Here is an 11,643-nt window from a genome sequence, read left to right as displayed (position 1 = left end):
TGGCTAAAATACAAATAGATTGGGAAACTGATGAATCAATGGTGCATGAGGGCAGAGCAGACACAACTACATCACCTCAGCAAGAAAGACACAGATCAACAAGGACAAGAAATCCACCACCCTGGCTATCAGACTATGTAATGAACCCTGATGATGATGTGAACCAAGAGGGTGACATAGTACAACACATGGCATTATTTGCTGATGCAGAATCAATAAGTTTTGAAGAAGCAGCATCCAGTAGCACTTGGAGAGCAGCCATGTTGGAAGAAATCAAGTCCATTGAAAAGAACAACACATGGGAACTAGTAGAGCTGCCAGATAAAAAGAAGCCTATATCAGTGAAGTGGATCTTCAAGGTCAAACTAAGACCTGATGGCTCCATAGAAAAACATAAAGCTAGGCTTGTAGCCAAAGGGTTTATGAAGAAGAAAGGGCTTGATTACTCTGAAGTGTTTGCACCAGTAGCTAGGCTAGAGACAGTGAGACTTATTGTTGCACTAGCTAGCTGGAGAAACTGGAATCTGTGGCAACTAGATGTGAAATCAGCTTTCCTCAATGGCCCTCTAGAGGAATTGGTGTATGTCACTCAACCACCAGGCTTCATCAACAAAGGAAATGAACACAAAGTACTCAGACTCAACAAGGCTCTCTATGGTTTGAAGCAGACACCTAGAACTTGGAACAAAAGGATTGACAAGTTCCTTTCCAACTCTGGTTTCCTGAAGTGTGAAGTAGAATATGGGGTGTACACCAAAACCACAAACCAGAACAAGGATATCCTACTAATTTGCCTTTATGTTGATGATTTGCTCATAACAGGTAGCTGTTCTAAAGGAATTGAAGAACTCAAAGGCAGCCTAAAAGGGGAATTTGAAATGACAGACCTAGGAAAACTAGCATACTTCCTTGGTCTGGAATTTCAATACACAAACAAAGGAGTTTTCATGCATCAAAAGAAGTACATGCTGGAGATTCTCAACAAGTTTAAAATGATAAACTGCAATCCTACTGAAACTCCAGCTGAACTGAATCAAAGGCTAGGAAATTGTGAAAAGGAAGAGCCTGTTGATGCAACTGTTTTCAGGCAAATTGTAGGAAGCTTGAGATACATATGCCATACCGGACCAGAAATCTCATTCAGTGTAGGAGTAACCAGCAGATTCATGAGCAATCCAAAACAATCTCACATGCTTGCAGCCAAGAGAGTCCTAAGGTATCTGAAAGGAACAATGGATTTTGGCATTGTGTTTCCTCATGAAGATGAAAGAATCAGACCACATCTCATGGCCTACTCTGATTCGGATTGGTGTGGAGACATTTTGGATAGGAAGAGCACTATGGGATATGTTTTCATCATAGCAGGGGCACCAATATCTTGGTGCTCCAAGAAACAAAAGGTTGTTGCCTTGTCAACCTGTGAGGCAGAGTACATAGCTGCCTGTTCAGCAGCATGTCAAGCATCTTGGTTATCATCTATGTTGATGGAAATTGGCATGACAGAAAGCAATGAAGTTGAACTAATGGTAGATAGCAAGTCAGCCATTGATCTAGCACGAAATCCGGTTTCCCATGGCAGAAGCAAACACATAGAGACAAAGTACCACTACATTAGACAACAAGTGGCTGAAAGAAAAATCAAGCTATCTCACTGCAAAACAGAGGTGCAATTGGCAGACATCATGACCAAGGCTTTGAAGATAGAAAGGTTCAAATGCTTAAGGAAGATGATAGGGATTTGCTGTCTAGGTGATATGTGAGGGCTGGAATTTGGCTGGAATTTTTCGTTATGTGTTGTTTTGAATCATGGGGGGTGTTAGAATGTAATTCAAAAGAGGTAGTTTAGTTAGTTAGGAAACTTACTATAAATAGATGTGCATACCAAACTTAACTAACTGATTTTTCCAGAAATAGAAAGTGCCTCAAATTTATTCTATAACTTCATCTTATCATCTTCTTCATTCATCTTCTTCTTTTCTTCTTGTGTGATCCAACAAAAGACAAATCCAAATCATTTTAATGATGTTGAAATCAAGTTCACCTCTTCTTAAGTGGTAAAGCCCGTTTTCAACCGAATCGGGTAGTGATAACAATTTTGTACAACAAAGTCTAATAATTATTTTTCAAGAGATTTATATGAATGCGAAATTCAGCACAATGAAGGATCTAATTAATAAACATAAATGAAGAATCACATATAAATGAGTTAGGAATCACATTTTGACCAAAAAAACTTAAGGCTTTATTTATGCTTATGATTCTTATACTTTATATGCACCGAAACATATTCATTCTTTTTCAACATGGAACTTCTTTATACCCACACATTACTTATACTTGGAATTCCTAACAATGTACCCTCAAATATGAATCATTAATATTGAAACCTCTTTGAGTTGGAATTATTTTCTAGTTTCTACACAAAACCACATGAACTCTTACACATGAATCCACAAACAACCACCATCAATAGTAACTCTTCCTAATTGAGCCTTTCACTTTGATAACACTTTATATGAATAAGGAGTCCAAAGCAATAGAGATCTAAATAATGAACTTAAGTAAAAAATCATACACAAAATAAGAAAAATAATGAGGTTGACATTTCTTTCCAACAAAAAAATAGTAGTTGTCGATAAACAAAATAATCATACATAACAAAGATGTTTATTTTATGTTTCATTTGTAGTTCTAATGACCATACCATGTAGTGGTTTTAACGACCAAGGGAAAAAGCTAAAGATTACGCGTGCTTTGAGAATCATATGAAATCCTAAGCATTCATAATTTTCAATGAGATGAAACTTTACGTGGCATTATATGTTCCTTTCTTCATATCTACTCAAACATGGCTAGTCTAGACCAAAACACTTCGATATTAGAAATTTTCAAAGTCATGTAGAAGAATTTTCAACTTGTGGTGGGTCACATAAGATAATAAATAGTCATTTCTCATTTGGTGGGGTTCACTTTCACATGCTTTTCTTTCCCTTAAACTTTATCATCTTAAATTATGAAGTGAGATTACATGTCCCAAAATTCTTGTATTTTCCTGTCTTTATCTAATTAAATATTCAAATTACACTAACTAACATAATTTTGCTTTTATGATTTTTTTATTTAATTGAAAACCCATTACAATTTGTGAGGACACCATTAGGAACACAATTAAGACAATTAAGATAGAGGATCTTCATTCCTTAAATTATATCATGACAAGGATCTTAAAAGTCATTTAACATATTAAGAGTCATGCATCTTTATACACTTTGATTCCACCATCAACTCATTTTGTTTCCCTCACATATTAAATACCGTAACAATATGTTTGTGAGTTAGATTTGGAAGAGAATGAAAGGAAAAATAAGACTCCAAAGACATAAAACATACTTGTAAGATTACTCTAAAGTCTTCCCTTTTCTTCTCATTCCCTCCAAAACTTATCTCACAAACGGATCCTAACAATAATTATATGTACTAATTAATCGGTTTCTATTTTGGCCAAACAAGCAATATTAAAAGGTTGGGGTAGAAGATTGTATAAATTTTTTATCCTTATACCTCACTACATAAAAGTCTCATACATTAAGCTACACTTTTTAAACAATCTTCAAAGGTTGTTTACTAACAACTTTGGTTTAAGTTGTAATGATTTTGATCACATTTAAGCACCACCGCGTTTAAGTATATTCCATTCTTAGTAATAAGGATAACATTAAACATAATCATAATATCATAATATCATGATCCATGCACATAAAAACTGGAAAAGAAATCATCTGAAAGTGAATCTATACATGGCATAAAAGAGCAGCAATCTAATCCTAAATCATCAAAGCTGGTAGAACCACAAAGCAAAAACATCGACAAACCATACGGAGCAAATCCCGATAGTTTGGGTCGTCTACATGTATCAAACGTAACAATGTCGTATCATAATGAAGGTCAAAACCTTAGACAAATTTTGAATAAGTGACCCTAAGTATGTGTGACAATCATTTTCATTTTGTGGTTTTTAGTGAGTGAAAGAAGGAACAATATAGATGTTGAACCAGAACTTTGAATGATATGATCTGTACAAGCCAGTTTAAGACCCTTAGATGAATGCACCAAATCACAAAGGACCTTTAACACAAGGTTTTACTTTCTACCCATTGCTCCGGCTCGTGGCTTGCCTTTAACATCGGACTCCTGCTCATACGAGAAAAGAAAGTTATACTCCAAAACTCTCAAGCTTGTTGAATTGAAAGGAAAAAATGTAAAGGACTAGTTAATCTCATGTATGAATGTATTTGTGACTAAGATGATGGAAGCATCTCTCAACTCGCGTCTTGTTTGTATGGTACCCTTTAAAAACCGTGTTCGATTTGGAACCTCTAAAGTGAGCAAGTTATCTCTATCCACCCTTAAATCATTTTTTGGATTAAGATCAAGATATAATTCATCAAATCAAGGCGGGGTAAAACCTTAGTTGCTAACTTTAGACAAAATTTTACTTCAGAGTATCCAAATCCAAGCAGCAAGTTAATCGGGACACGATTTAAAGACAAAAAATAATTGTGAACAAGCACATCCTTGCTTTTCATTTCTCAAGATACATGTACACCAAATGACAGAATAGCATTATTATCCTTTCCATTCTGTTTCAATATTTACTATCTACCACATATTATTCAATTACACATACAAAGTAGTTGTAATATAATATGTACATAGGAAGATTAATCAACACATTAAAAATGCATGTATGCACAAGTGTACCTGTGGTAAATGCAAATATATGTAGTTCTTTGCCGTAGCGGGATTGTGATTTTCAGCACCCTTGCTCCAATCATAACAGACCTAGACATAAGAAAGTTTCAGCACCAAATTACGGCCAATTGAATGAAGGGTCGTGTCAGCATGTCAGCAAAGGGCAAGTGATGTTCGTTCAAGTATTTTTAGAGCAAGTGCATGAAGAATAAAAGATTGCAACATCAATATGAGACATACCGCATAAGCATATATGGAGCCATCGTTGTTGAATGTACTGCAAGGTATCGGCTGACTACACCTTTGCATAGCCTATAGAACACATGTGTTAGAAGAATGACAATAACAGCAAATACTTCAAAATAACAACAAATACTTCAAAACAATGACTGAGAGTGTACAGAATACAATGTATTACTTTCAAGATCTTGATACATGATCAATATAGTAATCAGGGCTCTAAGAACCCAAAAAGAAACTAACATCCAAATCTGATATTGAAAAGGATTCATACTTCCCATTTATAGTATGTGATAACATGCAAATTAGACAAGTGCCCCATACTCAGAAAAATACTTAAAAAGGAGAAAAACAACAATATCTTGTTGGTGATTGGAAACATGTGTTCAGTCATACATACAGATGGATCATACATATATTTATGACTGAACACAATCAAGTAGCCACAACATTTCACAAGATGGAAAAAATGTGAAAAGTGTGTTTCAATTTTTAAAAAAAATCTAGGGATCAGTTTCAGCAAGGAAGGGCAAGTGAGAAGTATTAGAGAAAAGCACGAACCTTAAGTCTTTGTTTACTGTCCTTATCCCAGAAGTTAAAAGCACCATCAGATCCAGCAGTTGCAAAAGTGTGATGTACCTGAATAAGACTTCAATTAATATCTCACAAGAATATTAAATCGACAACTTTCGAAATGAAATTTAAGTAATTTTGATATGGTAATGTGTTACCGGATGGAAGTTTAAGGAGTTGACTGAATATATCTCATTATTCTCTCTGTGGCATTTGAAAGTAAAATTTTTGCCTTGTTGTGAATCATCCAGGTGATGCACTCCAACCCTTCCCTCTATAGAGCCGATCTACAGAGCAGCATGGTCAGTACTCAATAATGTCAAGAATTTAAATTTTTGGAGCCCAAAAGGTAATGTTTTTCAGTGAACACACAGCAACAATTGGACCGATAGCAATAATGATAGCATGAAGATAACAAAGAGAGTAAACAAGTAACGGGAAACTGTTTAAATTGAAACAACAGACAGAATCGATGATGTCTGAGTTTGTATATGTACAAAACAAGCCTGGCAAAGGGAAACAACGACATACATAGAACTGATTGCACTCTCTATAAATAAGGCATCGACATTATCCTCCGAGAGATATCAGTTTAACCTCATTTTAGCAAATGGCGCATTAACAACCCAGTTTGCTAAATCCTTAATGCACATGTAACAATAGAGTATCCTCAATCAGTGGAGGTTCTTAGCAGAGTGGCATATAAGCCACACACAAATTGGAGAATTACCATACATCACGGCAGTAATGAAATTAAACAAAATAGAACAACAATAAATAAGACTTGTATGAGGATATTTGATTGTAAGTGGGAGGTGAAAACATACCAAAAAACCTTGCTGGTCTGGAAAAGCAGCAACACATCTTGTCTGATACTTCAAGGGTGATACAATTCTTTTGTACTCAGCCTAAGAAAAACATATAATATCGGCATCTATTGACATTAATTGCAACTCAAATATTAAAATGAAAATGGAAGTCCTTAATTTTTCCTCATCAAAATAATGGAAAATTAGAAATAGTAGAAAAAATGAACTAAAAACAAATCATGTGACCAGTATAACTTCGACAAAAAAAAGTAAGCACACATGCTTTTAGACATCAGACAAATGAAAACAGGGCCTCGAAGGTGAATGTATGAGGGGAGAAAAGGGGGAAATAGTTAGTGACAGTTAGAGGAGTTGGTTGGTTAGTTGCTAGTTAGAGAGATCGGTTATATTTAACAGAGGAATAAGAAAGGAAAGGCTCTGAGATTAAGCAATCAATCACAGAGACTGTCTTCTTACCCTCTTTCAAATCTCTCTTTCTACACTGTTCATTACCCTTGCACAGGGCAAAAGCAGATAATGAATATTTCACATTATCTTGCAAAAGGATACACTAGCAACCATCTTACTCAAATTGGATACTAACAAGAAATTCTTGTTGAAATTTCATCACCCAAGTATAAATATCAACATTAACACCAAGCCACCAAGCCATTGCTTATAAGTTATAAGGCTACAAGCAACAAGAGCATTACGGAAAATTGTTTCAGAAAAAATGAAAAATCACCTGAGGATTCTGCAAGTTGAAGACAATCAAATTTCTATCTGCAGTTCCCACAACCATCAGAGGATGCTTCACGGTCAGTGAATAGCAGCGATCAGGGAGTTGTTGAGTATGCACAGGATTTGGCTGCCTTGTATCCCAATACCTAAATAAAACAAAGCATAAAATAGTTAATGAAGCAACTAAAACTTCAATGGAAGCCACCACCATACAGGTACCAATAAAAGGAAATACAATAGAAAATTCATTTTTTTCTGAACAAAATACAAGCAATTCCAGTAGCAACATCAGTTTCCAAAGAGACAATCATAAACTTCTTGAAAAGTTTTGCTTTCAGCAAATAATTAGAAAGACAGAAACAGGGTGAAAATAAAGTGTTCCGAATGAAACCACCAACTCTGAGCTATAAGTCTGTAGATAGGATATTATAAGTTCAATTCAATGTATTATGTCAATTGTTGCCTATCAATTAACAAAAGCACATAACTCAGAACTGAATGTGCAATAAAAGAAAAAGGTCACCTGAATATTTATATGTTATCAAAACGTGTGGCCTAAAATAAAGTAGTATGTCACCCAAACACAACCATATACTTTCACATGGTCATGGTTACTTTTTCTTGAGTATTTTATACATATATCAGAATGTTGTCTACTGTCTAAAGTAATGCTCATTCGCATTGGCCCTAACTCAAATATGCTAGAAAAGACACGATAATAAATGTGCTTCACAATTTAAATTCACATCACTACCATGAAAAATAAAAGGTAACCCACACATTCCAAGTCTCTTTTATAAGTAAATGAAGAAAATAATAGTATATGCATACTTGAGGGTCTTATCCCAGCTTCCTGTTGCCAAAAGATTCATCTCCGGTATCCATGCGAGGTCTTTGATGGGAGCATCATGCATGGCAACAGTCGTTGGTTGTCCACCAGATGTAAGTGGCCACATCTTGACTTGCTTGTCACAGCCTCCAGAAAAGACTGTTGTTCCGTCATCCTTCCAAGCAGAGCACAAAACCTAAAAACAATACAGAAAACATTAAGTTAAAAAGTAAGGCCAATCCCACTTTACTCTCAAAGAATATTAATAATAATAATAACAATCCTTGTTTTCAAACTCAAATTCATTACCGGTTGGTCATGAGAAATTGAAGCCTTTGGTGCACTGTTCAAAACAGTCCCATTCTTCATTATCTCCCAACATCGGACCTGCCAAAAAGAAAAATTCAACAAATTTTAAACCAAGTATCTTGACGTCTGGTAAAATAATAATAAATTAAGGTTGCTTTTGACATGCAGACAGAACATAATAGAAGATAGTGTTCAGTTCTCTTTGGTTCCACCTCTTATAGTGAAGCCAAAATCTCTACTTTTATCTTTGTGTTCAATTGTATTTATGAAACACACCAACCATACATTACAACCCATACATTATGCTATGTCCTATTCTAACAGGTCAACCAAATGCTACCAAAGTGGCCTTTGGGAAAATCTTATAGAGCGCTTATTTGTGCTTTATAAGAATATTATAGTATTTTGGTTCTGAACAATCAGATTATCAAATAATAATAAAGTGTAGCTTCAAAGTTAAACTTACTTTGACTCAAAATTAGTTGAAGGATTATAATCATATTTTTGCCAAACACCTTAGGTTGTTGAGTTATGAATATTAAGACCTCCATCAGCTTATTTTGGCTGAAATATTTTCAACAAAACACACTCCAAACTATTTCAATAAGCTAATCAATTATCAAGAAGGTGAGCCTCGATGCAACGGCAAGACACAACAATAAGGTTGCTTGCCTTATGGCCTAGACGTTATGGGTTCAAATCCCAGAAACAGTCTCTTTGCTTGAGAGGTAAGTTGCATACATCTATTCTCCTCATAAATGATGCTCTTTTAAGCTAATCAATTATCACATATTAGTATTTTCCTGTGGGTGAGACTCGAACTCATAGTCTCTTTCACTTCATTCCTTAAATTCTACATCTAACCATCCGACCACCTTATGACTCCGGTCTATGATCTTTCTATAAGTTTTTTTTTCTTCTTCAAAACAAGTTATTTTCATTTTTTTTCAGTGCAAATTATTTAATAAACAGTTAATTAATTTGTTTACCCAAAGTGCACTAAATGCAATATTGCAATAATTTAAATAAAAAAAAGCTGTTACCAGAGATTAGAAAGTAGAGCAAACCTGGTTATCCCATGAAGTAGCAACAAGGAAATTAGCTTTGGAACTGAAACAAAGACTTGAAATAGAATCACTGGGTGGTTGAATTAACTGCAAATTTCAATTCTTTCTTATGTTATGTGAATCCAAATAGGCAAATAAATAATTAAATAAATAAATATGGTTCCAATCATAAAAAGAATGAAATAAAAATAAGCATTAAGATTAGGTTAAAGAATTGAAGAGTGAAGAATATAGAATGAGAATGAAACCTCGTAGGATTTGTTGGGGTTTGTATTATTAGCAGCGACACCAAAAGTTGACATTTTTATGAAATCAATTCAGTTTTACTTATTTAAGCAGAGAAAAGAGTGCTTCCAAATTAAGCTAGGCATCACTACTACTTATTTAAGGTGTTATTTTATTATCTATCATTCTTTTTTTTTTTTTATTCTTTTTTTTTATTATTGAGTTTCAAATGAAAGTATTAGAAATGAATTGTGGCTCATACACTAACTGAATAACTGTCTATAAATTTTTACACATTGTCAATAATAATGGTATAAAGATTTTTACATTATAAGTCTATCATCAAAAATTCATATTTATTATTATTATTGACTTATTGACCCCTAAATAAAAAGTTAATAATATAAATAATGCTAAGCTTACTTATTTTTAAATACCATATTCTTATATCTTTGTCATAAGTTTTCTTTGGAGTTGATAAAGAATAAATGTAACAAGAAAATTAAAGGTGGGAGTGAGGATATTTTACCTTGATAAGAGACATTTCTTCATATACATATGTGTATTATAAAGTCCAATATCATAAGATTTATTTTGGAATTATTTTATTTTTAAAAATTTAAAACTTACAGGGAATATTGAGCAGGAATGATGATGTAGGAATGAAAAAGGTTGAAAATGAAGGATAACATAAGTAGGGTTCCTATTTGTAATTATTGACATATTTTACTAAACTGGACGATCCGATCATTAACCATACTTGAAAACTGTCCTGATTTGTAGTCTTAACTGAATGAGAGTTGAACCACTTTGAACACATAAATTTTGTTCGACCATGGTAAACCTGGTTAAACCGGATTAAACCGAGAAGTAAACCGGACGGTTCACTTAAAAATAAAAAATGTAAAATTGCTCTAATATTTTGTTTTATTACGATCCAAGAAAAGATGAAGATGTTATTACTTCAATAAAGTTATACATAATTATTAATTATATAAAGTTTTACATTTATATATAACTATATATTTATAGATAAAAAATATTAATTATGTATGGAATCATCTGGTGATCGGACATTTTAACCATTTAAATAAGTTAAACCTAATACAACCCTCTCCCGGTTTAACGTTTGGCTCGGATTTCACAACATTGGTTATTTTAGTTAATTTCCTTCTTCACTTATAGCAAACTTGACATTGCTTATTGGTGAAGGAAGTTAGTTGGTTTCTCTTACCCAACTCAGCAAATTAGTTATAAATAGGAAATGAAAACAAATCTCAACAAATATACACTTCTAGAAGGATTGTCATTTGAACAAGCTTCTTTGAAATTTCAATGAGAATTTCAACAAGATAGAGATAGAGTTCTTGATAGAGGTTATGGTGGAAGAGGCAATAGTGTTAAAGTTTGTACCTATTGTAAGAAAGAAAAATATATATTTGAAACATGTTATTTTAAGCATGGTTTCTCCCCAAATTTTGGAACTAACAAGCTAAGATCTAACACTAATGTAGTTAACAATGTTGTGGATGATCACTTTGGCCAACCTATGAATCCATAGATTCTTCTACACTCGGTAACACCAAAACCAAATGGTGCCACTATTCGAGCTCAATTCTCTAGAACAGTAAAGTTTTCTAATACTTTCATACTATGTGATGTCTTGTTTGTCCCTGAATTCAAGTTTAATATAATATTCATACAAAAGCTTGAGAATTCCTCGCATTGTTAGTTGATTTTTGACAAATCTCAATGCATGATTCATGATATGATTTCTTGAAAATGATTGGACATGTTAGAGTGATGATTCTTTGTTTACTAATACCACTACTTCTAAATTCATTGTTTTTCTCATATATGTGGATAATCTCATTCTATGTAGCAATGATACCACAAAAATCAATTTAGTGAAGCAACATTTACATTCTTTGTTTAAAATCAAGGACCTTGGTCCTCTGAAGTATTTCATTGGTTTAGAAATTACTAAATCAACAAAAGGTATTACTGTAACACCCCGAAAAATACTTCTAAAAAACAATGCGGAAAAATGGGTAAATTTTTAATTTTTTTGAAATGGTGATGTATAAAATTGTTTCCT

The 11,643-nt window shown here is 33.6% G+C and overlaps 1 protein-coding gene across 1 annotated transcript in view; it reads right to left on the bottom strand.

Annotated features, from left to right (window-relative positions):
- LOC109347752 (protein RAE1-like) overlaps positions 3,772-11,643 on the bottom strand; it is an 8,599-nt gene continuing 727 nt past the window's right edge. The window contains exons 2-12 of the mRNA XM_019587793.1: positions 9,569-9,646; positions 9,321-9,407; positions 8,254-8,331; positions 7,947-8,140; positions 7,120-7,261; positions 6,393-6,473; positions 5,724-5,852; positions 5,554-5,631; positions 4,993-5,064; positions 4,762-4,842; positions 3,772-4,191 (exon numbers count right to left, since the gene is read on the bottom strand). Coding sequence (XP_019443338.1) covers positions 4,141-4,191; positions 4,762-4,842; positions 4,993-5,064; positions 5,554-5,631; positions 5,724-5,852; positions 6,393-6,473; positions 7,120-7,261; positions 7,947-8,140; positions 8,254-8,331; positions 9,321-9,407; positions 9,569-9,622 — 1,047 coding nt within the window. The 5' untranslated portion in view covers positions 9,623-9,646 and the 3' untranslated portion in view covers positions 3,772-4,140. The remainder of the gene's footprint in view (positions 4,192-4,761; positions 4,843-4,992; positions 5,065-5,553; positions 5,632-5,723; positions 5,853-6,392; positions 6,474-7,119; positions 7,262-7,946; positions 8,141-8,253; positions 8,332-9,320; positions 9,408-9,568; positions 9,647-11,643) is intronic.

Source organism: Lupinus angustifolius, chromosome LG05 (assembly GCF_001865875.1).
Source record: "Lupinus angustifolius cultivar Tanjil chromosome LG05, LupAngTanjil_v1.0, whole genome shotgun sequence".
Lineage (NCBI taxonomy): Eukaryota > Viridiplantae > Streptophyta > Magnoliopsida > Fabales > Fabaceae > Lupinus > Lupinus angustifolius.
The sequence above is the reverse complement of the archived record's forward strand: the minus strand, read 5'-3'. Positions and strand labels throughout refer to the sequence as shown.